This window comes from Bufo bufo, chromosome 4 (assembly GCF_905171765.1).
Source record: "Bufo bufo chromosome 4, aBufBuf1.1, whole genome shotgun sequence".
NCBI lineage: Eukaryota > Metazoa > Chordata > Amphibia > Anura > Bufonidae > Bufo > Bufo bufo.
In genome coordinates, this window is record NC_053392.1 from 15,968,148 (window position 1) to 15,991,025 (window position 22,878).

The 22,878-nt window shown below is 47.8% G+C and overlaps 1 protein-coding gene across 1 annotated transcript in view; it reads left to right on the forward strand.

The window, feature by feature from the left end:
- Positions 1-1,369: 1,369 nt before the first annotated feature.
- LOC120997743 (vomeronasal type-2 receptor 26-like) overlaps positions 1,370-22,878 on the forward strand; it is a 69,629-nt gene continuing 48,120 nt past the window's right edge. Inside the window, exons 1-2 of the mRNA XM_040428009.1 lie at positions 1,370-1,489; positions 5,994-6,815. Of these exons, the coding sequence (XP_040283943.1) occupies positions 1,370-1,489; positions 5,994-6,815 (942 nt within the window). The remainder of the gene's footprint in view (positions 1,490-5,993; positions 6,816-22,878) is intronic.

A 22,878-nucleotide genomic window follows, 5' to 3' on the forward strand; every position in this document is an offset into this window, starting at 1 on the left:
GGAGGAGGTTATTTAGCGAGGAGGGAGTTGAGAGTACCCCCTCAAAGGGAAAGGAAGCAGGCCCTCGTCCCTGCTGGACGAGCCCTGAAAAAGCCAGCCAGAGCACCATCAGCTCTGCTAGATTAGGAGGCCAAAGCTGAGAGCCTCGGCAACCAGGAGTAAAAGTCCCCTGGATAAAGATAAAGACAGACCAGACTACAGAAAGCTAAGTTCAGTAGAAAGGAAAAGTTTCAATTGAATCCTGTTAGCACAGCAGAGCCAGAGAGCAATAGATGTAGAAGAGCCTAGTGTGTTTGGCTGCCATAATTAATGCCAAAGCCTACTGGTAACCAAGACAAAGTAGAAAGATTGTTTCCTGAGGAAAGTTTCTTCAAGTAAAGCTGTTATCAACTTCAATACATGCCTGGACTCAATTTATTTCATCATCCCCTTCACCAACTATTTCTCCTATTTGCTCTGCTTCGCCCGACGACGACTGGGGTTCCAGCGTATCCAGGTAGGAGCACCATGACACTAGCACAGCCACATCTAAAAGGACATTATAGGCTACCTTACCCTACTCTGGCATTCCTACACCTGGGTACCCCCAACACCATCTATTTAAGGGGACTCTGTCTCTTGTTGCTTCAATGCAACTGGCGTCACGACCAATTTACTTAAAAACAACCCCAGTAGCAAAAATCGAACAGGAAAAATCCAGCTTCCCAGGAATAAAATAATCTAGCCAGGTGAGCACTGCAATCTGACTTTGTTTAAAAACAACCCCAGACGCATGTCGGCCGCTGCAGATGTAGTTTACACTAATATGGGTCAATGTAAGTTGGGGTGCAAGAATATAGTTACAGGTGAGTGTGAAAGCAGCAGAGAACAGCTGGCCTACACAGTCCGCACAGCCAGGGGCCATGTAGGTGTTCTGCCCGGGCACAAACAACCTCTGACTCTCTGTCTGGACAGATATTTTAAACTGAGGGAAGTGCCAGTAATTGGGGACTGACTGAATCTTGGACAAATGTTGGTCATGGAGTTGAGTAATCAGAGAAGCCTCTGGGTTCAAGGTCATGTGGTGATTTGCCAGGATTTAGCTGCACTGTAAAGTCCATGTCTAGGTGTCTGTGGTCATTTCTACTGTTCTACAATCAGTGTGTCAAAGCTTCTCTAATTTACATTATTTCATCACCAATGAAAATGTATCCACAGACCCGTGCCTCAGTATTACAAGGACCTTCTGACTTTCCGTTTTGCCATTGAGGAAATTAACCGAGATCAGACAATTTTACCTAATGTCTCTCTGGGATATCATGTATATGACTCGTGCTCCGACAGTAACAAAGCTGTGAGAAGTGTCCTACAGATTCTATCAGGACCAGGAATGACCGTCCCCAATTATTCCTGTAGAGGAATGAGGAACGTGGCTGGTTTTATTGGAGATCAGAGTTCATCAACCACAGTGTCCATCGCTGAGGTCCTGGCATTATACCGATACTCACAAGTAGGCGGCATTCTCTTATTGACTATAATAACCAGTAGTCACACATTTGTTGATACTAAGGGCCTCGTTTAATCAAAAACTGATTAAATAGCTGAAGTGTGAACAATGTTAGTGTCAGGTATAATGGACTTAACCGTGCAGTGGCCCAAGATTGTATTACAGTGCCTTGCAAAAGTATTCACCCCCCTTGACCTTTTCATGTTGTGGTGCCTCACAACCTGGAATTAACATGGGTTGTTTGAGGACTTGAATAATTTAATTTACAGAACATGCCCACAACTTTTAAGATGTTTTTTTTTTATTATTGTGAAGCAAACAACAAATAGGACAAAATAACAGAAAAAGTCAATGTGCATAACTATTCACCCCCCTAAAGTCAATACTTAGTAGAGCCACCTTTTGCGGCAATCACAGCCGCAAGTCGTTTTGGATAAGTCTCTATGAGCTCGCCACATCTTACCACTGGGATTTTTGCCCATTCCTCCTTGCAGAACTGCTCCAGCTCCTTCAGGTTGGATGAGTTGCGCTTGTGAACAGCAATCTCTAAGTCTGACCACAGGTCTTCTATTGGATTGAGATCTGGGCTGTGACTCGGCCATTACAACACATTTACATGTTTCCCCTTAAACCCCTCAAGTGTAGCTTTAGCAGTGTGTTTGGGGTCATTGTCCTGCTGGAAGGTGAACCTCCGTCCTAGCCTCAGATCACGCACAGAGTGGGACAGGTTCTGCTGAAGAATATCCCTGTATTTAGCACCATCCATCTTTCCCTCAACTCTGACCAGTTTCCGAGTCCCATCTCCCCAGTATGATGCTGCCACCACCATGTCTCACTGTGGGGATGGTGTTCTTTGGGTGATGTGATGTGTTGGGTTTGCGCCAGACATAGCGTTTCTTTGATGGCTGAAAAGTTCAATTTTAGTCTCATCAGACCAGAGCACCTTCCTCCATACATTTTGGGAGTCGCCCACATGCCTTTTTACAAACTCATAACGTGCCTTTTTGTTTTTAGCTGAAAGTAATGGCTTTCTTCTGGCCACTGCCATAAAGCCCAACTCTTTGGAGCGTACAGCTGATTGTCGTCCTATGTACAGATACTCCAGTCTCTGCTGTGGAAATCTGCAGCTCCTCCAGGGTTACCTTAGGTCTCTGTGCAGCCTCTCTGGTTATTGCCCTCCTTGCCCGGTCCTTGAGTTTTGGTGGGCAGCCGTCTCTTGGCAGGTTTGCTGTTGCGCCATGTTCTTTCCATTTGGTTATGGTAGATTTGATGGTGCCCCTGGGGATCATCAAAGATTTGGATATTATTCTATAACCTAACCCTGACTTGTACTTCTCAACAACATTGTCCCTTACTTGTTTGGAGAGTTCCTTGGTCTTCATGGCATTGTTTGGTTAGGTGTTGCAGCCTCTGGGTCCTTTAAAAAAAGGTGTGTATATGTAATGACAGATCATGTGACACTTAGATTGCACACAGGTGGGCATTATTACACTAATTATGTGACTTCTGAAGGTAATTGGTTGCACCAGAGCTTTTTATGGGCTTCCTAACAAAGGGGGTGAATACATACACACATGCCAATTTTCTGTTTTCTATTTCTAAACAATAGTTTTATTTATATCTTTTTCTCATTTCACTTCACCGACTTAGACTATTGTGTTCTGATCCATCACATAAAATTCAGATTAACAAAACATTGAACTTAAGGCTGTAATGTAACAAAACATGAAAAAAGTCAAGGGGGTGAATACTTTTGCAAGGCACTGTATAGAGTGAAAGAGCGCACTCCTTTTACACCATCTGCTGATTACACATAGATTGCTAGAGAACATGTTCTGGTACACACTGATCCAGGTAGTGGCCCATGACAGAGTGTCAGCAATAAATTTGTGTTGACATCACTGTTTATTTTGCCCTTCTTCTGGTCCATCAGAAGATTAACCGCAAAACAAACGGATCCTGTCTTTTGAGCATCTGCCTTCACACGGTCAGTATTTGGTCAGTAATTGATCAGTATTAGTAAGGCCCAAAACTGTAGTCGGTCCAAAACAGAGATGACACGTGATTGGAATGTTTGCATGTCTTCTGTGTTTTGGACCGACTCTTGCTTCCAAATCATGATCAAATCCTGATGCAAAATGCTGACCTGCGATAGAGGTCTCAAGCTCAATTTGCATGAGTTTTTGCAATTTACCTCTCAAAATCGGTTTTATTCAGATGGAAAAAAAAGTCCTGCATGCAGGACTATAATGGCCTATATCACACAGTCAGTATTTGGTCAGTTTCTTGCACCAGTATTTCATCAGTATTGGTAAGACAAAAACAGGAGAATAAAGGCCAAATGGAACTGCTTAACTGTGAAATCAGGTGGACACCACTATAATGGTTATATTACACAGGATATTTACTCCAATTTGAGAATCAAGGTGTAATAGAATTGATTATCTATTAAACAAGGTGGACACTGTTCAATTATATAGTTCTGTGCCCTCGACAGGGAATTGATGCAAACGGCGCTGTCTCCTATCAAGGATCCCCTTTAGCTTACAGAGCCTGCACTGTCCCTGTAGTCTCCCTATGCTCTCCCTACAGTGTCTAAAAACTCCCTACACTGATCCTATCCCAGATTATACTATCAAACGTTCTGTAAAACACTTTCTATCTGCTGACTGGCTGGCTGCACGGCATTATGGGTGATCCCTCGTTCCCGTGCTTCTTACTTTTCCTTCCTAATATGTGCAGCAGCCATTTTTGAAAAAATCCTATTTGTTACTACGAAGCGCAAGGACTTGATTTCTTTTTGTGGCGGATCAAATTTTTCCTGAAATTCTGATCGGATTTCACTTTTATAGCTTCGATTCGCTCAACACTACTGAAGATTCATGAAGTAACGCTGTTTCCACTGTGTGTCACTGAACAGATTTGACATATGGCTACTCTTAAGAGCATTGTCTAGGTGGACTTCACCTAGACTCTGATGTAGGGGAGCAATCGTGTCTTTACATCTTGCAGCAGGGTCTGTTCAATGACAGCTGACACAGGTGGGTTAAGAGACAGTGGTGTGTAGCACCAAGGTACCATACAAGAGCGAGGACAGGTGATAACCCGAGGTCAGGGTAGACAGAGTTACTGTAGTAAAGACCCATAAATAGGGAGAAGGTCAGCACAGGCTCAGTATGGAAATCAGGTAGAAGACAGGGCAGGCAGCACAGGGTCAATCCGGTAAACAGGCAAAGGTTGGGCACTTGACAGGAGCTCAGGACAAAGCAATGACTTTGCAGGACTAGACAAGTTAAAAACCTTTTGCTCAGACAATTCTCCATAGGGAAAGACACCTTAAAGAGGTTATGCCACACATGTTACCAGAGATCAACCCAATCATTGCTCCAGTTGTCTGGTAGATTTATTTCAGGCTGGCAGCTTGGGGGGCATATCCTTTCTCAGGGATGTGTCCTTTCTGCTGTAGATCTTACCCTGTAACTGCCACAGCTTCTAATAGACAATATGGTTGGTGAAAGCTGAAGATTTAAACTAACTGCTTGCGACCACCTCCGTGAGGTGGACAAAAAATAAGGAAAATAACAAACAGTAGTTGGCAATTGCAATTACAAAAGTATTCAGATAAAGGTGCAGATCTAAAAAATGTGTAATATTTTTTATGCACAACCCCTTAAAGGGGTTATCAAATACTATAAGCTGCCCCCCCTATATGCCGGGCCCCTCACTGGGAATATACTTACCCCACTCCCTGCTTCACTCCTGGTCCCCGCACCGCCACTACTTCTTCTCCTTGTGTGCTGATTAAAACATCCAGTGTCGGGGGCGCGCAAGCCAATGGCAGGCAGGGACGAGAACGAGCCTCCCTAGCATCACCCGCAATGCAAGAAAGGCTCGTCCCCCTCCCTGCCTACCATTGGCTGCTCCCCCCCCCCCCCGACACTGGATGTTTTAATCAGCGCACAGGGAGAAGTAGTGCGGGTGCATGGACCAGGAGTGGCGCAGGAAGTGGGGTAAGTATATTCCCAGGGAGGGGCCCGGCATATGGGGGGGAAGTTTATAGTATTGGATAACCCCTTTAAAATAAACCACATTATGTAGCCATTGGCTAGGGAAACATCAGGAGTGAAAGAACATTAAGAGCCTGGGAGAGTATGCAAGCCTTAGACAGCAGAGCAGGAACTGGCAGGTAGTGATGGCCTGGAGAAGCCTAGAATGTGGAAAAAGACTCCAGCAGCTATGCCCGCCAGGGGAGGGAAGCGAGACACAGGCAGCCTTGATCCGCCAGGAACACAGAGCTGCAGGAGGGGTGATTGCTCTGGTGCATCTAGGATTAGAGAAATGATCTGCATCTAGTCTGATAAGGGGTCATTACAAGATTTCATTTATTAGAACCCTTTACCATTTAGAAATTCTGTTTTTTCTTCTAAGTTTTTTCAAAATATAATTTAGATGTTGTATAAGATAAGATAATTTTACTTGTTTTCTATTGTTATCTCTATTTTTGTAGATCAGCTACGGTGCTACAAGTTCTGTTTTGAACAATCGGAATCGCTACCCAACATTTTACCGCACTAGTCAAAGTGTCAAAATCAGTTATTTGGTGTTATCCAAGATGATCAAGTTCTTTAGATGGACGTGGGTTGGGATTTTATCTTCAGATGATGAGAGTGGGAATGAGGAGGTTCAAATTTTGACACAGTATCTGACCATGAATGAAATCTGTGTGGCCTACACCATAAAAATAAAGTATGTTCCCCTACGTTTTCTGGATGCCATTGAAAAAATGAACTCTGAGATCATCAGAAAGTCCTCAGCCCAGGTTATAATACTCTGTGGGACATATTCTACATTCCTTGGAGATCAGCTAAACATAATACAAGATGTGCTCCATGATAAGACCCTGGTCCTCGGTCCTGCATTTGCATCAATCACTAGTCTTATGGAGCATCACAAAGAAACATTTAATGGGAGTCTGGCTCTTGAACCTTCTGAATTTCCTGTACCAGACATGACAAGTTTCTATGAAAGGTTCCAGACGATAAATCATCCAGAAGACATGTTACTGGCTCATATTTGGTTGGCATACCAGAACTGTTTATCAAGAGATCATCGTATGAATGAGTTCCATCAGTTCGCATACAACAAAACTCTACATAACTGTACCGGGACAGAACGGGTCACCGATTTTTACAACTTTAAAGGCATAGGACTCTCTGACCGAGTGTATAAAGCTGTTTACTTATTGGCTCAGGCTCTACATGATCTGCACATGTCTACAGACAGATGGTCTACTGATAAGACTGCTCTTCTTCATAGCTATAGACATCAGGTAATTACATTGATGGACAACTTGCAAAATGATTGTTTTGAAAAGTGATACCATTAATGAGCACAACCCTCGATGTTCTCAATAGGATCTGTGGCATCTAAGTGGTTAGACAGGAGGAAGGGGCCCCTTTGGTGCTCCATGATGCCCTTGTGTTCTTTTGGTAGCTGTGTGCCTAATGAAGGCCCCAAGGTCTACCATCTTTGTACACCTATTAGGCCCTGCCAAAGTCCTTTATTATGAGTAGAGATGAGCAAAGTTTTCAAAAATTCAATTCGGACGCTTTGCCAAATTTTTCCCCAAAAATTGCATTGATCCAAATTAATTCATTACAAAGCACATAAAAAATCATCTATTTTCCATCCTGCAGGGAACATGTATCTCGGTGTACATCTGTCAGAGGTAATGGGGAGGGGAAAACACCAGATAAAACACAGAAGGAAATAGACCGGAGTCTAGGCCTCATAGCTAAGGGAGAGGGATGGTCACCTCCTAGGAATCCCTAGACCTCTCCATGACTTCTGCCAATATGAGTAGACCCTGAATGTGGAAATACTAATACACTGTAATCTTAGCCCTGGAGACCCTAGAAAGCTCTAAGAGTGGTGACAGGGGATGAGACTACTGTTTACTTCCTAGATGAAGGAACCAGCGTCTCCCTGAGGCCTAGAAAATAACAAACACAAGCGAACAACAAAATGCAAAACAAAATGCACTTAGTTCAAAGAAGAATGGAGGAGCGGGAGATCCAAAGGAACAACACACCAGCTCAACCAACTCCAGCGGGAAATATCAACCGCATGGTAAGCAGTGCGAGTCAGAACTAAATAGAGCCTCAGTAATGACCACAAGCTGCACCTGACAAGAGGTGTGGTCATTACCAAACAACAATGCTGCAAGGAGAAAACAGAAAGACTGTCAGATACCCTCACGTGCCGCCAGTCTCTCAGATCTTCTCACCTCTGTCATGGGAGGGACCGTGACAGTACTCTTCCCCCTATACAGGTTACCTCCGGACACCCAGGGGCTACTTTATCAGGATGCGCCCTGTGAAAGTCCTTCACAAGACGACTGGAATTAACGTCGGTCGCAGGAACCCACATTCTTTCCTCTGGACAGTAACCTTTCCAGTGCACAAGATACTGAAGAGATCGACAGAGAATTCGTGAGTTTCAGATTTCTGCAAATCTGAAATTCAATATTACCGTCCACCAAGACAGGAGCAGAAAGTAAGGAGGAGCAGGTTCGACATATCTTTTCAGTAATGATTTGTGAAAAACATTATGAATTTTTAAAGCCTGCAAAGTTCAAGACGAAAAGCAACCAGATTAATAATGGCAGAGATCTTCTATGGCCCAATAAACCTTGGCCCCAACTTCCAAGAAGGTGCCTTCAACTTAATGTTTCTTGTGGACAGCCACACAGAATCACCCACTCTTAGGTCCGGACCACTCATACGTCTCTTGTCAGCCATAGGTTTATACTTTTTGCCCATTTTTTTAAATTGTTTTGAATTTTCCGCCAAATAGATGACAACGAAGAGGAAATTCTTTCCTCTTCCGGTATACCAGAAGTCTCAGTACCAGAAAATGTGCCAAACTGCGGATGGAACCAATATGCTTCGAAAATGGTGACTTATCAGTGGATTCCTGCCTACGGTTATATATGGCAAACTCGGCCAACGACAAAAATGAAGACCACTCCTCCTGATTCTCCGAGACAAAACATCTCAAATAAGTCTCCAGATTCTGGTTAGTGCACTCAGTCTGTCTGTTCGACTAAGGATGAAAAGCCGAAGAGAAGGACAATTTGACCTCCAGGCGAGTACAGAACGCCTTCCAGAATCTGGAAACAAACTAAATCCCCCTATCAGACACCACATCAGAGGGGATACCGTGCAGTTTCACGAAATTATCAACAAACACTTGTGCAAGAGTTTTAGCATTAGGTGGACCTGATAATGCGACATCTTGCTGAAGCGATCAACAACCACCAGAATCACAGTCCTCCCTGAGAAATTAGGTAAATCTGTGATAAAGTCCATGGACAAATGAGTCAACGGTCGGGAGGGGATAGACAAGGGAAGTAGAGATCCTGAAGGCCGAGTATGTGTCACCTTGGCACGTGCACAAGTCTCACAAGCTGACACATAGCCCTCAATACATTTACTCAATCCTGGCCACCAGAATCTCCGGGAAATAAGATCAACCGTGGATCTGCTCCCAGGGTGTCCCATAAGAACAGTACTGTGATGTTCTTGAAACACCTTGTGCCGTAGTTCCGAAGAAACAAACAACTTCCCTGGAGGACAAGAATCAGGTGCATCTCCATGGGCGTCCAACACCTCTGACTCAAGTTCAGGATAAAGGGCAGATACAACACCCCATCAGCTAATATTGGGCCAGAATCCTCCGAATCACCCCCCCCAGGAAATCTATGCGACAAAGCACCCAATCCCCTCCCTCCCGTTGACTCATTTGTCCATGGAATTTATCACAGATTTACCTAATTTCTCAGGGAGGACTGTGATTCTGGTGGTTGTTGATCGCTTCAGCAAGATGTCGCTCTTAACCCCAGGGCGATAGGTGACAACGAAATTAAATCTGATAAAAGACAACGACCATCTGGCCTGCCTTGGGTTATGTCACGGCTGAGGATGGGGGAAACCCTCAGCCGTGCGATGCCAGAAGATGTTTGGTCGCTGCTTGGCCAGGACCACAGGATCAGGGAGCAGGTCACCTCCTATCGCGTCCCTAATACTGACCCTGACTCCTAGCTGTATGAGCCGACCCTGATGGTAGGAGGGCTCATACTCCGTAACCTTGGGGTCCCTACTAGACCTCAGGGTGGCCCTGAACTAGGAGCAGGGTAAGACGACCTGTTCCTCCTAGGCACGGACGAACAGGAGTCTCACTGGCCAAGCTGCAAGAAGATGGGGAACCTAAACAGACATATGGATATGACAGGTGAACCAAGCAGTTAAACAACAACCTGCCACAGCCTTGCTGAGTGGAACCCGTGCTCAAATACGCTGTCCACACAAACACAAGGGAGACAGCACACACATCAGAACACACAAGTAACCAGGACATCCATAGCTGCAATAAATATCAAGAGTAGAGTTGAGCGAACACCTGGATGTTCGGGTTCGAGAAGTTCGGCCGAACTTCCCGGAAATGTTCGGGTTCGGGATCCGAACCCGACCCGAACTTCGTCCCGAACCCGAACCCCATTGAAGTCAATGGGGACCCAAACTTTTCGGCACTAAAAAGGCTGTAAAACAGCCCAGGAAAGAGCTAGAGGGCTGCAAAAGGCAGCAACATGTAGGTAAATCCCCTGCAAACAAATGTGGATAGGGAAATGAATAAAAAAAAAAATAACCAATATCAATTGGACAGAGGTCCCATAGCAGAGAATCGGGCTTCACGTCAGCAGAGAATCAGTCTCTTCATGCCATAGCAGAGAATCTGGCTTCATGTCAGCAGAGAATCAGTCTTCAAGTCATAGCAGAGAATCAGGCTTCACGTCACCCACCACTGGAACAGGCCACTGTCACATATTTAGGCCCCGGCACCCACGCAGAGGAGAGAGGTCCCATAACAGAGATTCAGGCTTCATGTCAGCACAGAATCAGTCTTCATGTCATAGCAGAGAATCAGGCTTCACGTCACCCACCACTGGAACAGGCCACTGTCACATATTTAGGCCCCGGCACCCACGAAGAGGAGAGAGGTCCCATAACAGAGATTCAGGCTTCATGTCAGCACAGAATCAGTCTTCATGTCATAGCAGAGAATAAGGCTTCACGTCACCCACCACTGGAAGAGGCCACTGTCACATATTTAGGCCCAGGCACCCAGGCAGAGGAGAGAGGTCCCATAACAGAGATTCAGGCTTCATGTCAGCACAGAATCAGTCTTCATGTCATAGCAGAGAATCAGGCTTCACATCACCCACCACTGGAACAGGCCACTGTCACATATTTAGGCCCCGGCACCCAGACAGAGGAGAGAGGTCCCATAACAGAGATTCAGGCTTCATGTCAGCACAGAATCAGTCTTCATGTCATAGCAGAGAATCAGGCTTCACGTCACCCACCACTGGAACAGGCCACTGTCACATATTTAGGCCCAGGCACCCAGGCAGAGGAGAGAGGTCCCATAACAGAGATTCAGGCTTCATGTCAGCACAGAATCAGTCTTCATGTCATAGCAGAGAATTAGGCTTCACGTCACCCACCACTGGAACAGGCCACTGTCACATATTTAGGCCCAGGCACCCAGGCAGAGGAGAGAGGTCCCATAACAGAGATTCAGGCTTCATGTCAGCACAGAATCAGTCTTCATGTCATAACAGAGAATAAGGCTTCACGTCACCCACCATAGGAACAGGCCACTGTCACATATTTAGGCCCCGGCACCCAGACAGAGGAGAGAGGTCCCGTAACAGAGATTCAGGCTTCATGTCAGCAGAGAATCAGTCTTCATGTCATAGCAGAGAATCAGGCTTCACGTAACCCACCACAGGAACAGGCCACTGTCACATATTTAGGCCCCGGCACCCAGACAGAGGAGAGAGGTCCCGTAACAGAGATTCAGGCTTCATGTCAGCACAGAATCAGTTTTCATGTCATAGCAGAGAATCAGGCTTCACGTCACCCACCACTGGAACAGGCCACTGTCACATATTTAGGCCCAGGCACCCAGGCAGAGGAGAGAGGTCCCATAACAGAGATTCAGGCTTCATGTCAGCACAGAATCAGTCTTCATTTCATAGCAGAGAATTAGGCTTCACGTCACCCACCACTGGAACAGGCCACTGTCACATATTTAGGCCCAGGCACCCAGGCAGAGGAGAGAGGTCCCATAACAGAGATTCAGGCTTCATGTCAGCACAGAATCAGTCTTCATGTCATAACAGAGAATAAGGCTTCACGTAACCCACCACAGGAACAGGCCACTGTCACATATTTAGGCCCAGGCACCCAGACAGAGGAGAGAGGTCCCATAACAGAGATTCAGGCTTCATGTCAGCAGAGAATCAGTCTTCATGTCATAGCAGAGAATCAGGCTTCACGTAACCCACCACTGGAACAGGCCACTGTCACATATTTAGGCCCCGGCACCCAGACAGAGGAGAGAGGTCCCGTAACAGAGATTCAGGCTTCATGTCAGCACAGAATCAGTTTTCATGTCATAGCAGAGAATCAGGCTTCACGTCACCCACCACTGGAACAGGCCACTGTCACATATTTAGGCCCAGGCACCCAGGCAGAGGAGAGAGGTCCCATAACAGAGATTCAGGCTTCATGTCAGCACAGAATCAGTCTTCATGTCATAGCAGAGAATCAGGCTTCACGTCACCCACCACTGGAACAGGCCACTGTCACATATTTAGGCCCAGGCACCCAGGCAGAGGAGAGAGGTCCCATAACAGAGATTCAGGCTTCATGTCAGCACAGAATCAGTCTTCATGTCATAACAGAGAATAAGGCTTCACGTCACCCACCATAGGAACAGGCCACTGTCACATATTTAGGCCCCGGCACCCAGACAGAGGAGAGAGGTCCCGTAACAGAGATTCAGGCTTCATGTCAGCAGAGAATCAGTCTTCATGTCATAGCAGAGAATCAGGCTTCACGTAACCCACCACAGGAACAGGCCACAGTCACAAATTTAGGCCCCGGCACCCAGACAGAGGAGAGAGGTCCCGTAACAGAGATTCAGGCTTTATGTCAGCACAGAATCAGTTTTCATGTCATAGCAGAGAATCAGGCTTCACGTCACCCAACACTGGAACAGGCCACTGTCACATATTTAGGCCCAGGCACCCAGGCAGAGGAGAGAGGTCCCATAACAGAGATTCAGGCTTCATGTCAGCACAGAATCAGTCTTCATTTCATAGCAGAGAATCAGGCTTCACGTCACCCACCACTGGAACAGGCCACTGTCACATATTTAGGCCCCGGCACCCAGGCAGAGGAGAGAGGTCCCATAACAGAGATTCAGGCTTCATGTCAGCACAGAATCAGTCTTCATGTCATAGCAGAGAATCAGGCTTCACGTCACCCACCACAGGAACAGGCCACTATCACATATTTAGGCCCCGGGACCCAGACAGAGGAGAGAGGTCCAGTAACAGAGATTCAGGCTTCATGTCAGCACAGAATCAGTCTTCATGTCATAGCAGAGAATCAGGGTTCACGTCACCCACCACAGGAACAGGCCACTGTCACATATTTAGGCCCCGGCACCCAGACAGAGGAGAGAGGTCCCGTAACAGAGATTCAGGCTTCATGTCAGCACAGAATCAGTCTTCATGTCATAGCAGAGAATCAGGCTTCACATCACCCACCACTGGAACAGGCCACTGTCACATATTTAGGCCCCGGCACCCAGGCAGAGGAGAGAGGTCCCGTAACAGAGAATCTGGCTTCATGTCAGCACAGAATCAGTCTTCATGTCATAGCAGAGAATCAGGCTTCACGTCACCCACCACTGGAACAGGCCACTGTCACATATTTAGGCCCCGGCACCCAGACAGAGGAGAGAGGTCCCATAACAGAGATTCAGGCTTCATGTCAGCACAGTATCAGTCTTCATGTCATAGCAGAGAATCAGGCTTCACGTCACCCACCACTGGAACAGGCCACTGTCACATATTTAGGCCCAGGCACCCAGGCATAGGAGAGAGGTCCCATAACAGAGATTCAGGCTTCATGTCAGCACAGAATCAGTCTTCATGTCATAGCAGAGAATCAGGCTTCACGTCACCCACCACTGGAACAGGCCACTGTCACATATTTAGGCCCATGCACCCAGGCAGAGGAGAGAGGTCCCATAACAGAGATTCAGGCTTCATGTCAGCACAGAATCAGTCTTCATGTCATAGCAGAGAATAAGGCTTCACGTCACCCACCACAGGAACAGGCCACTGTCACATATTTAGGCCCCGCCATCCAGACAGAGGAGAGAGGTCCCGTAACAGAGATTCAGGCTTCATGTCAGCACAGAATCAGTCTTCATGTCATAGCAGAGAATCAGGCTTCACGTCACCCACCACTGGAACAGGCCACTGTCACATATTTAGGCCCCGGCACCCAGACAGAGGAGAGAGGTCCCATAACAGAGATTCAGGCTTCATGTCAGCACAGAATCAGTCTTCATGTCATAGCAGAGAATCAGGCTTCACGTCACCCACCACTGGAACAGGCCACTGTCACATATTTAGGCCCAGGCACCCAGGCAGAGGAGAGAGGTCCCATAACAGAGATTCAGGCTTCATGTCAGCACAGAATCAGTCTTCATGTCATAGCAGAGAATTAGGCTTCACGTCACCCACCACTGGAACAGGCCACTGTCACATATTTAGGCCCAGGCACCCAGGCAGAGGAGAGAGGTCCCATAACAGAGATTCAGGCTTCATGTCAGCACAGAATCAGTCTTCATGTCATAACAGAGAATAAGGCTTCACGTCACCCACCATAGGAACAGGCCACTGTCACATATTTAGGCCCCGGCACCCAGACAGATGAGAGAGGTCCCGTAACAGAGATTCAGGCTTCATGTCAGCACAGAATCAGTTTTCATGTCATAGCAGAGAATCAGGCTTCACGTCACCCACCACTGGAACAGGCCACTGTCACATATTTAGGCTCAGGCACCCAGGCAGAGGAGAGAGGTCCCATAACAGAGATTCAGGCTTCATGTCAGCACAGAATCAGTCTTCATGTCATAGCAGAGAATCAGGCTTCACGTCACCCACCACTGGAACAGGCCACTGTCACATATTTAGGCCCCGGCACCCAGGCAGAGGAGAGAGGTCCCGTAACAGAGAATCTGGCTTCATGTCAGCACAGAATCAGTCTTCATGTCATAGCAGAGAATCAGGCTTCACGTCACCCACCACTGGAACAGGCAACTGTCACATATTTAGGCCCCGGCACCCAGACAGAGGAGAGAGGTCCCATAACAGAGATTCAGGCTTCATGTCAGCACAGTATCAGTCTTCATGTCATAGCAGAGAATCAGGCTTCACGTCACCCACCACTGGAACAGGCCACTGTCACATATTTAGGCCCAGGCACCCAGGCAGAGGAGAGAGGTCCCATAACAGAGATTCAGGCTTCATGTCAGCACAGAATCAGTCTTCATGTCATAGCAGAGAATCAGGCTTCACGTCACCCACCACTGGAACAGGCCACTGTCACATATTTAGGCCCATGCACCCAGGCAGAGGAGAGAGGTCCCATAACAGAGATTCAGGCTTCATGTCAGCACAGAATCAGTCTTCATGTCATAGCAGAGAATAAGGCTTCACGTCACCCACCACTGGAACAGGCCACTGTCACATATTTAGGCCCAGGCACCCAGGCAGAGGAGAGAGGTCCCATAACAGAGATTCAGGCTTCATGTCAGCACAGAATCAGTCTTCATGTCATAGCAGAGAATTAGGCTTCACGTCACCCACCACTGGAACAGGCCACTGTCACATATTTAGGCCCAGGCACCCAGGCAGAGGAGAGAGGTCCCATAACAGAGATTCAGGCTTCATGTCAGCACAGAATCAGTCTTCATGTCATAACAGAGAATAAGGCTTCACGTCACCCACCATAGGAACAGGCCACTGTCACATATTTAGGCCCCGGCACCCAGACAGATGAGAGAGGTCCCGTAACAGAGATTCAGGCTTCATGTCAGCACAGAATCAGTTTTCATGTCATAGCAGAGAATCAGGCTTCACGTCACCCACCACAGGAACAGGCCACTGTCACATATTTAGGCCCAGGCACCCAGGCAGAGGAGAGAGGTCCCGTAACAGAGATTCAGGCTTCATGTCAGCAGAGAATCAGTCTTCATGTCATAGCAGAGAATCAGGCTTCACGTCACCCACCACTGGAACAGGCCACTGTCACACATTTAGGCCCCGGCACCCAGACAGAGGAGAGGTTCATTCAACTTTGGGTTGCCCCGCAATATAATGGTAAAATGAAAATAAAAATAGGATTGAATGAGGAAGGGCCCTGGAGTACAATAATATATTGTTAAGGGGAGGTAGTTAATGTCTAATCTGCACAAGGGATGGACAGGTCCTGTGGGATCCATGCCTGGTTCATTTTTATGAACGTCAGCTTGTCCACATTGGCTGTAGACAGGCGGCTGCGTTTGTCTGTAATGACGCCCCCTGCCGTGCTGAATACACGTTCAGACAAAATGCTGGCCGCCGGGCAGGCCAGCACCTCCAAGGCATAAAAGGCTAGCTCTGGCCACGTGGACAATTTGGAGACCCAGAAGTTGAATGGGGCCGAACCATCAGTCAGTACGTGGAGGGGTGTGCACAGGTACTGTTCCACCATGTTAGTGAAATGTTGCCTCCTGCTAACACGTTCCGTATCAGGTGGTGGTGCAGTTAGCTGTGGCGTGGTGACAAAACTTTTCCATATCTCTGCCATGCTAACCTTGCCCTCAGAGGAGCTGGCCGTGACACAGCTGCGTTGGCGACCTCTTGCTCCTCCTCTGCCTTGGGCTTCCACTGGTTCCCCTGTGACATTTGGGAATGCTCTCAGTAGCGCGTCTACCAACGTGCGCTTGTACTCGCGAATCTTCCTATCACGCGCCAGTGTAGGAAGTAATGTGGGCACATTGTCTTTGTACCGGGGATCCAGCAGGGTGGCAACCCAGTAGTCCGCACACGTTAAAATGTGGGCAACTCTGCTGTCGTCGCACAGGCACTGCAGCATGTAGTCGCTCATGTGTGCCAGGCTGCCCAGACATAAGGACAAGCTGTCCTCTGTGGGAGGCGTATCGTCATCGTCCTGTGTTTCCCCCCAGCCACGCACCAGTGATGGGCCCGAGCTGCTTTGGGTGCCACCCCGCTGTGAACATGCTTCATCCTCATCCTCCTCCACCTCCTCGTCATCCTCGTCCTCCTCGTCCTCCAGTAGTGGGCCCTGTCTGGCCACATTTGTACCTGGCCTCTGCTGTTGCAAAAAACCTCCCTCTGAGTCACTTCGAAGAGACTGGCCTGAAAGTGCTAAAAATGACCCCTCTTCCTCATCTTCCTCCTGGGCCACCTCCTCTTCCATCATCGCCCTAAGTGTTTTCTCAAGGAGACATAGAAGTGGTATTGTAACGCTGATAACGGCGTCATCGCCACTGGCCATGTTGGTGGAGTACTCGAAACAGCGCAACAGGGCACACAGGTCTCGCATGGAGGCCCAGTCATTGGTGGTGAAGTGGTGCTGTTCCGCAGTGCGACTGACCCGTGCGTGCAGCAGCTGAAAATCCACTATGGCCTGCTGCTGCTCGCACAGTCTGTCCAGCATGTGCAAGGTGGAGTTCCACCTGGTGGGCACATCGCATATGAGGCGGTGAGCGGGAAGGCCGAAGTTACGCTGTAGCGCAGACAGGCGTGCAGCAGCAGGGTGTGAACGCCGGAAGCGCGAACAGACGGCCCGCACTTTATGCAGCAGCTCTGACATGTCGGGGTAGTTGCGAATGAACTTCTGCACCACCAAATTCAGCACATGCGCCAGGCAAGGGATGTGCGTCAAACCGGCTAGTCCCAGAGCTGCAACGAGATTTCGCCCATTATCGCACACCACCAGGCCAGGCTTGAGGCTCACCGCCAGCAACCACTCGTCGGTCTGTTGTTCTATACCCCGCCACAACCCCTGTGCGGTGTGGGACCTGGCCCCCAAACATATGAGTTTCAGAACGGCCTGCTGACGTTTACCCCGGGCTGTGCTGAAGTTGGTGGTGAAGGTGTGTGGCTGACTGGATGAGCAGGTGGAAGAAGAGGAGGAGGAAGCTGAGTAGGAGGAGGAGGAGACAGGAGGCAAAGAATGTTGCCCTGCGATCCTTGGCGGCGGAAGGACGTGCGCCAAACAGCTCTCCGCCTGGGGCCCAGCCGCCACTACATTTACCCAGTGTGCAGTTAGGGAGATATAGCGTCCCTGGCCGTGATTACTGGTCCACGTATCTGTGGTTAGGTGGACCTTGCCACAGATGGCGTTGCGCAGTGCACACTCGATTTTATCGGACACTTGGTTGTGCAGGGAAGGCACGGCTCTCTTGGAGAAGTAGTGGCGGCTGGGAACAACATACTGTGGGACAGCAAGCGACATGAGCTGTTTGAAGCTGTGTGTGTCCACCAGCCTAAATGACAGCATTTCATAGGCCAGTAGTTTAGAAATGCTGGCATTCAGGGCCAGGGATCGAGGGTGGCTAGGTGGGAATTTACGCTTTCTCTCAAATGTTTGTGAGATGGAGAGCTGAACGCTGCCGTGTGACATGGTTGAGATGCTTGGTGACGCAGGTGGTGGTGTTGGTGGTACATCCCATGTTTGCTGTGCGGCAGGTGCCAACGTTCCTCCAGAGGCGGAGTAAGAGGCCGAGGCGGCGGCAGCAGCAGAAGAGGCCGAGGCGGCAGCAGCAGAAGAGGTAGCAGGGGAAGCCTGAGTGACTTCTTTGTTTTTAAGGTGTTTACTCCACTGCAGTTCATGCTTTGCATGCAGGTGCCTGGTCATGCAGGTTGTGCTAAGGTTCAGAACGTTAATGCCTCGCTTCAGGCTCTGATGGCACAGCATGCAAACCACTCGGGTCTTGTCGTCAGCACATTGTGTGAAGAAGTGCCATGCCAGGGAACTCCTTGAAGCTGCCTTTGGGGTGCTCGGTCCCAGATGGCGGCGGTCAGTAGCAGGCGGAGTCTCTTGGCGGCGGGTGTTCTGATTTTGCCCACTGCTCCCTCTTTTGCTACGCTGTTGGCTCGGTCTCACCACTGCCTCTTCCTCCTAACTGTGAAAGTCAGTGGCACGACCTTCATTCCATGTGGGGGTCTAGGACCTCATCGTCCCCTGCATCGTCTTCCACCCAGTCTTGATCCCTGACCTCCTGTTCAGTCTGCACACTGCATAAAGACGCAGCAGTTGGCACCTCTGTTTCGTCATCATCAGAGACGTGCTGAGGTGGTATTCCCATGTCCTCATCATCAGGAAACATAAGTGGTTGTGCGTTAGTGCATTCTATCTCTTCCACCCCTGGGGAAGGGCTAGGTGGATGCCCTTGGGAAACCCTGGCAGCAGAGTCTTCAAACAGCATAAGAGACTGCTGCATAACTTGAGGCTCAGACAGTTTCCCTGATATGCATGGGGGTGATGTGACAGACTGATGGGCTTGGTTTTCATGCGCCATCTGTGCGCTTTCTGCAGAAGACTGGGTGGGAGATAATGTGAACGTGCTGGATCCACTGTCGGCCACCCAATTGACTAATGCCTGTACCTGCTCAGGCCTTACCATCCTTAGAACGGCATTGGGCCCCACCAAATATCGCTGTAAATTCTGCTGGCTACTGGGACCTGAGGTAGTTGGTTCACTAGGACGTGTGGCTGTGGCAGAACGGCCACGTCCTCTCCCAGCACCAGAGGGTTCACTAACACCACCACGACCATGTCCACGTCCGCGTCCGCGTCCCTTATTAGATGTTTTCCTCATTGTTCCCGTTCACCACAATTTTGAAAATGGCAAATTTTGGAATAGTTTTTCAACCCAGAACAAAAACTGTGCTTTTACGGTCACTACAAATAACTTGACCAGCTAAAACAGTACAGATTTGGTTGAATAGAAATGTGAGGCCTATTTTTTTTTGCGCTGTGTGACAGGTATACGTTTAATCACAGAATTAGACTTGTATCTGCACGGTAGCGTGTGTGTTAAGTTTTTCTGAATGACACTATCAGCACCTTGAATCTAAGATATCCTTTTTGGGATAGATTTAAAGTAGGCCTGATATAGCAGAAACTACTTATTTTGAGAATGGCAAATCTGGGAATAGTTTTTCAAACCAGAACAAAAACTGTGCTTTTACGGTCACTACAAATAACTTGACCAGCTAAAACAGTACAGATTTGGAGGAATATAAATGTCAGGTCTATTTTTTAGGCGCTGTGTGACAGGCTCAACTTGCCCCAGATGTAGTATATGGCCAAAAAATAACCACACTGTTGATGGTTAAATGCACTTGGGTGACACAGGCTCAGCCTGCAGCTGATGTAGTATATGGCCAAAAAATAACCACACTATTGATGGTTAAATGCACTTGGTGGTAGCTTGTGCTGGCGCACCACAAGCCACAAAATGGCCGCAGATCACCCCAGAAAAAAGTGATATAAAAACGCTCTGGGCAGCCTAAAAAAAGTGAGCAATTCGATATTAGCACTTCAATGATCCACAGCTGGAGATCGATCACAGAATGAAGTCTTTTGGAGGAGTTAATCTGCCTAATCTCGCCCTAACGTCGCAGCAGCAACCTCTCCCTATGCTTCAATCATCAGAGTGACGTGCAGCGCTACGTGACCCAAGCTTATATAGAGGCTGGGTCACATGCTGCACTAGCCAATCACAGCCATGCCAATAGTAGGCAAGGCTGTGATGGCCTCTTGGGGCAAGTAGTATGACGCTTGTTGATTGGCTGCTTTGCAGCCTTTCAAAAAGCGCCAAGAAAGCGCCGAACACCGAACCCGAACCCGGACTTTTACGAAAATGTTCGGGTTCGGGTCCGTGTCACGGACACCCCAAAATTCGGTACGAACCCGAACTATACAGTTCGGGTTCGCTCATCCCTACTCTCCATCCGTTCAGTACCTCTCCTAGGAAATCCAGGACAATCCCACCGCTGCCATCCAAATGTTACGGTTACTCCCAGGCTAGCTGGAAGCTGGACCGCTTGGATAGTCTGGATCTCTGTTTAGGGAGAGAGAGAGGAGCAGCTTCGTCTCGATATCCAGAAGGATCCTGTAAATGTAGAACAATCCCGCTAGCTATTTTACAGCTAGGATAATCTTTCCCCCCCACAAAACAAGGCGAGGCTGCGATTTGAAGGTCAAGCTAGGACTGCCTGTCCTGGGGCATACAGCCTCTTTTATTTACAATCCACAAACATAGTACTGCCCACAGGGGTTTGAAATACAACCAATCAATCCGTACAATAAACACAGACACTCCCACACAAAATCCTCCTCTCTGCCTGTGATAAGATTACTGAATACAATGGCTAATATAATTATCACAGGCAGAGAAATACAGTTTTATAAAACATATCACAGGAACCCCAAACCATGCAATAACCCCATAACAAGTATATCCTCGGAACCGGGGGATCTGGGTGAACCACATATCCGAAATTCACCCAGATCCGTTCAGTAGTTTGGAAGATACAGTTTTATGCCAGTTACACCGAAAATATACAAATTATACAGAAAATAGTCACTAATAAATGTGTCCCCTGTTTGGTAGTTTCAAACTACTGAATGATGTCTCTGTGCACCAAATACCGGCGAGATGGCACCGTGTTGAAAAGTCAGAACAGTGTCTGTGAGTTAAAATGGCCGCCATCCATTGTTCTCACCATGTGCTTCATCCATTCAGACTAACAGGGTAAATAACAGTTTTGTAACACAAACATTGCCACAAAAACATAAAGAAGTTTTAAAAATACATATGGAGGGCAATATAGTGTTTGGGGCTAAGGGTATACTATCACTACTTGTCAGTAGGTCAGATGATATTATAACTTATATCTCTGACAATGGAGTGCAGATAGTTTGTGTCTGTAATGTCATCCGACACCAGGCACTCTGTGACTTATACTGCACTCAATCCGATTGTTACCCTACCTAGAGTGCTGTTTGTCCAAGTGTCTGATCTCTGCTCAGGCACTCTTAGCGGAAACTACCACCCGCACTTAATCCTTCAATCTGCCCCTATGATATACAGATGTACACGGCGTCTGCAGATCGCCGTGTGGTTATTCATTCATTTGCCCTGCCATCATTTTTAAAAGGCTAAAGATGCAGCTCCTCCGACATGTTTCACCGCTAGGTGTGGCTTCTTCAGGGGGATAAGGAGCTACTATCAACACGAGTGTTACGTTTGCAAGATCTTTTATACCTATAGGGCGGTTCTCACCCTTTGATGTCCTATGAGATTCTAGCTCATGTTGATATAATTGCAAATGGGCCAATCCAGTGCGGTTTATTCAGTTACGATGGGCTGGTTGTAGGCTAATCACTTTGTTACTCGTACGCTTGCGTCCGATACTTAGTCTCTTTCTACTACAATTATTCAATGCGCATGCGCCAGCACTTTGGATTTTTCGCCTCTCAACCTAAGAGGCGCGAGTGAGCATGTGTAAATACTTAGAATTTTCTCACGGGCTCCAGTGGTTAGGTGCGCATGCGTCAGGACTTCGGCTTTTTTTTTGCCTCTCTACTTGAGAGGTGTAGGTGCGCATGGGTAAATACTTTGAACTTTCTCCCGGGCTCCAGTACGCCAGGGTGCATGCGTCAGGACTTCGATTTTTTTGCCTTTCTGCCTCAGAGATATATATGCGCATGCGTAAGTACTTAAAGCTTTCTCCCAAGCTCTAGTGATCAAGTTCGCATGCGTCGGGACTTTAATTTGAACCATCTAAGTCTGAGGATCATCAACCCGCATGTGCTACTACTTTGAATGTTCCTATCTAGACTTTATACTGAAAGGTGTATGCTTGATTTTGCCAAGTAGGCGCGCATGCGCCCATAGTTTAAAGAATGCAGCCCTAGTCCGATTCGAGTAGCCAAAGTGCTGGGTGGGTGGCTACTCCCCGCGTTCCAGGCCGGGTCTTGGGAGGCTTATTAAAGCAGTCGGCACTGTCAGGTGGTGTGGATTATCCTCCATCTCACAGTGAAGCTATGGAGTCTCTGTGTTTTGGGATCTATAGATGTGTGCCGTGCTAAAGGGCTGAGAGCCGCATGCTAGAAAACAGGCCCCTAAAGCTTGCTGGGGACCGCTGTTGAAAAACTGCTAACAAGGTGAATGTTTTGTTCTGTGAACTTTCCATGCTGTGAACGAACACCAAGACTGCAAACTATCATTTTCTTTTGCCTACTGTGTGAATAAACACTGAACTGTTTAAGTTAAAGAGTTTGTGGTTGACTCTATACTGTGTCCGCTAACCTGCCTACCAGAGCGAATGCCCACAGGGTGTACAACGCCTTTTTATCTCTTCCAAACAGCAGCAACACGTGGTG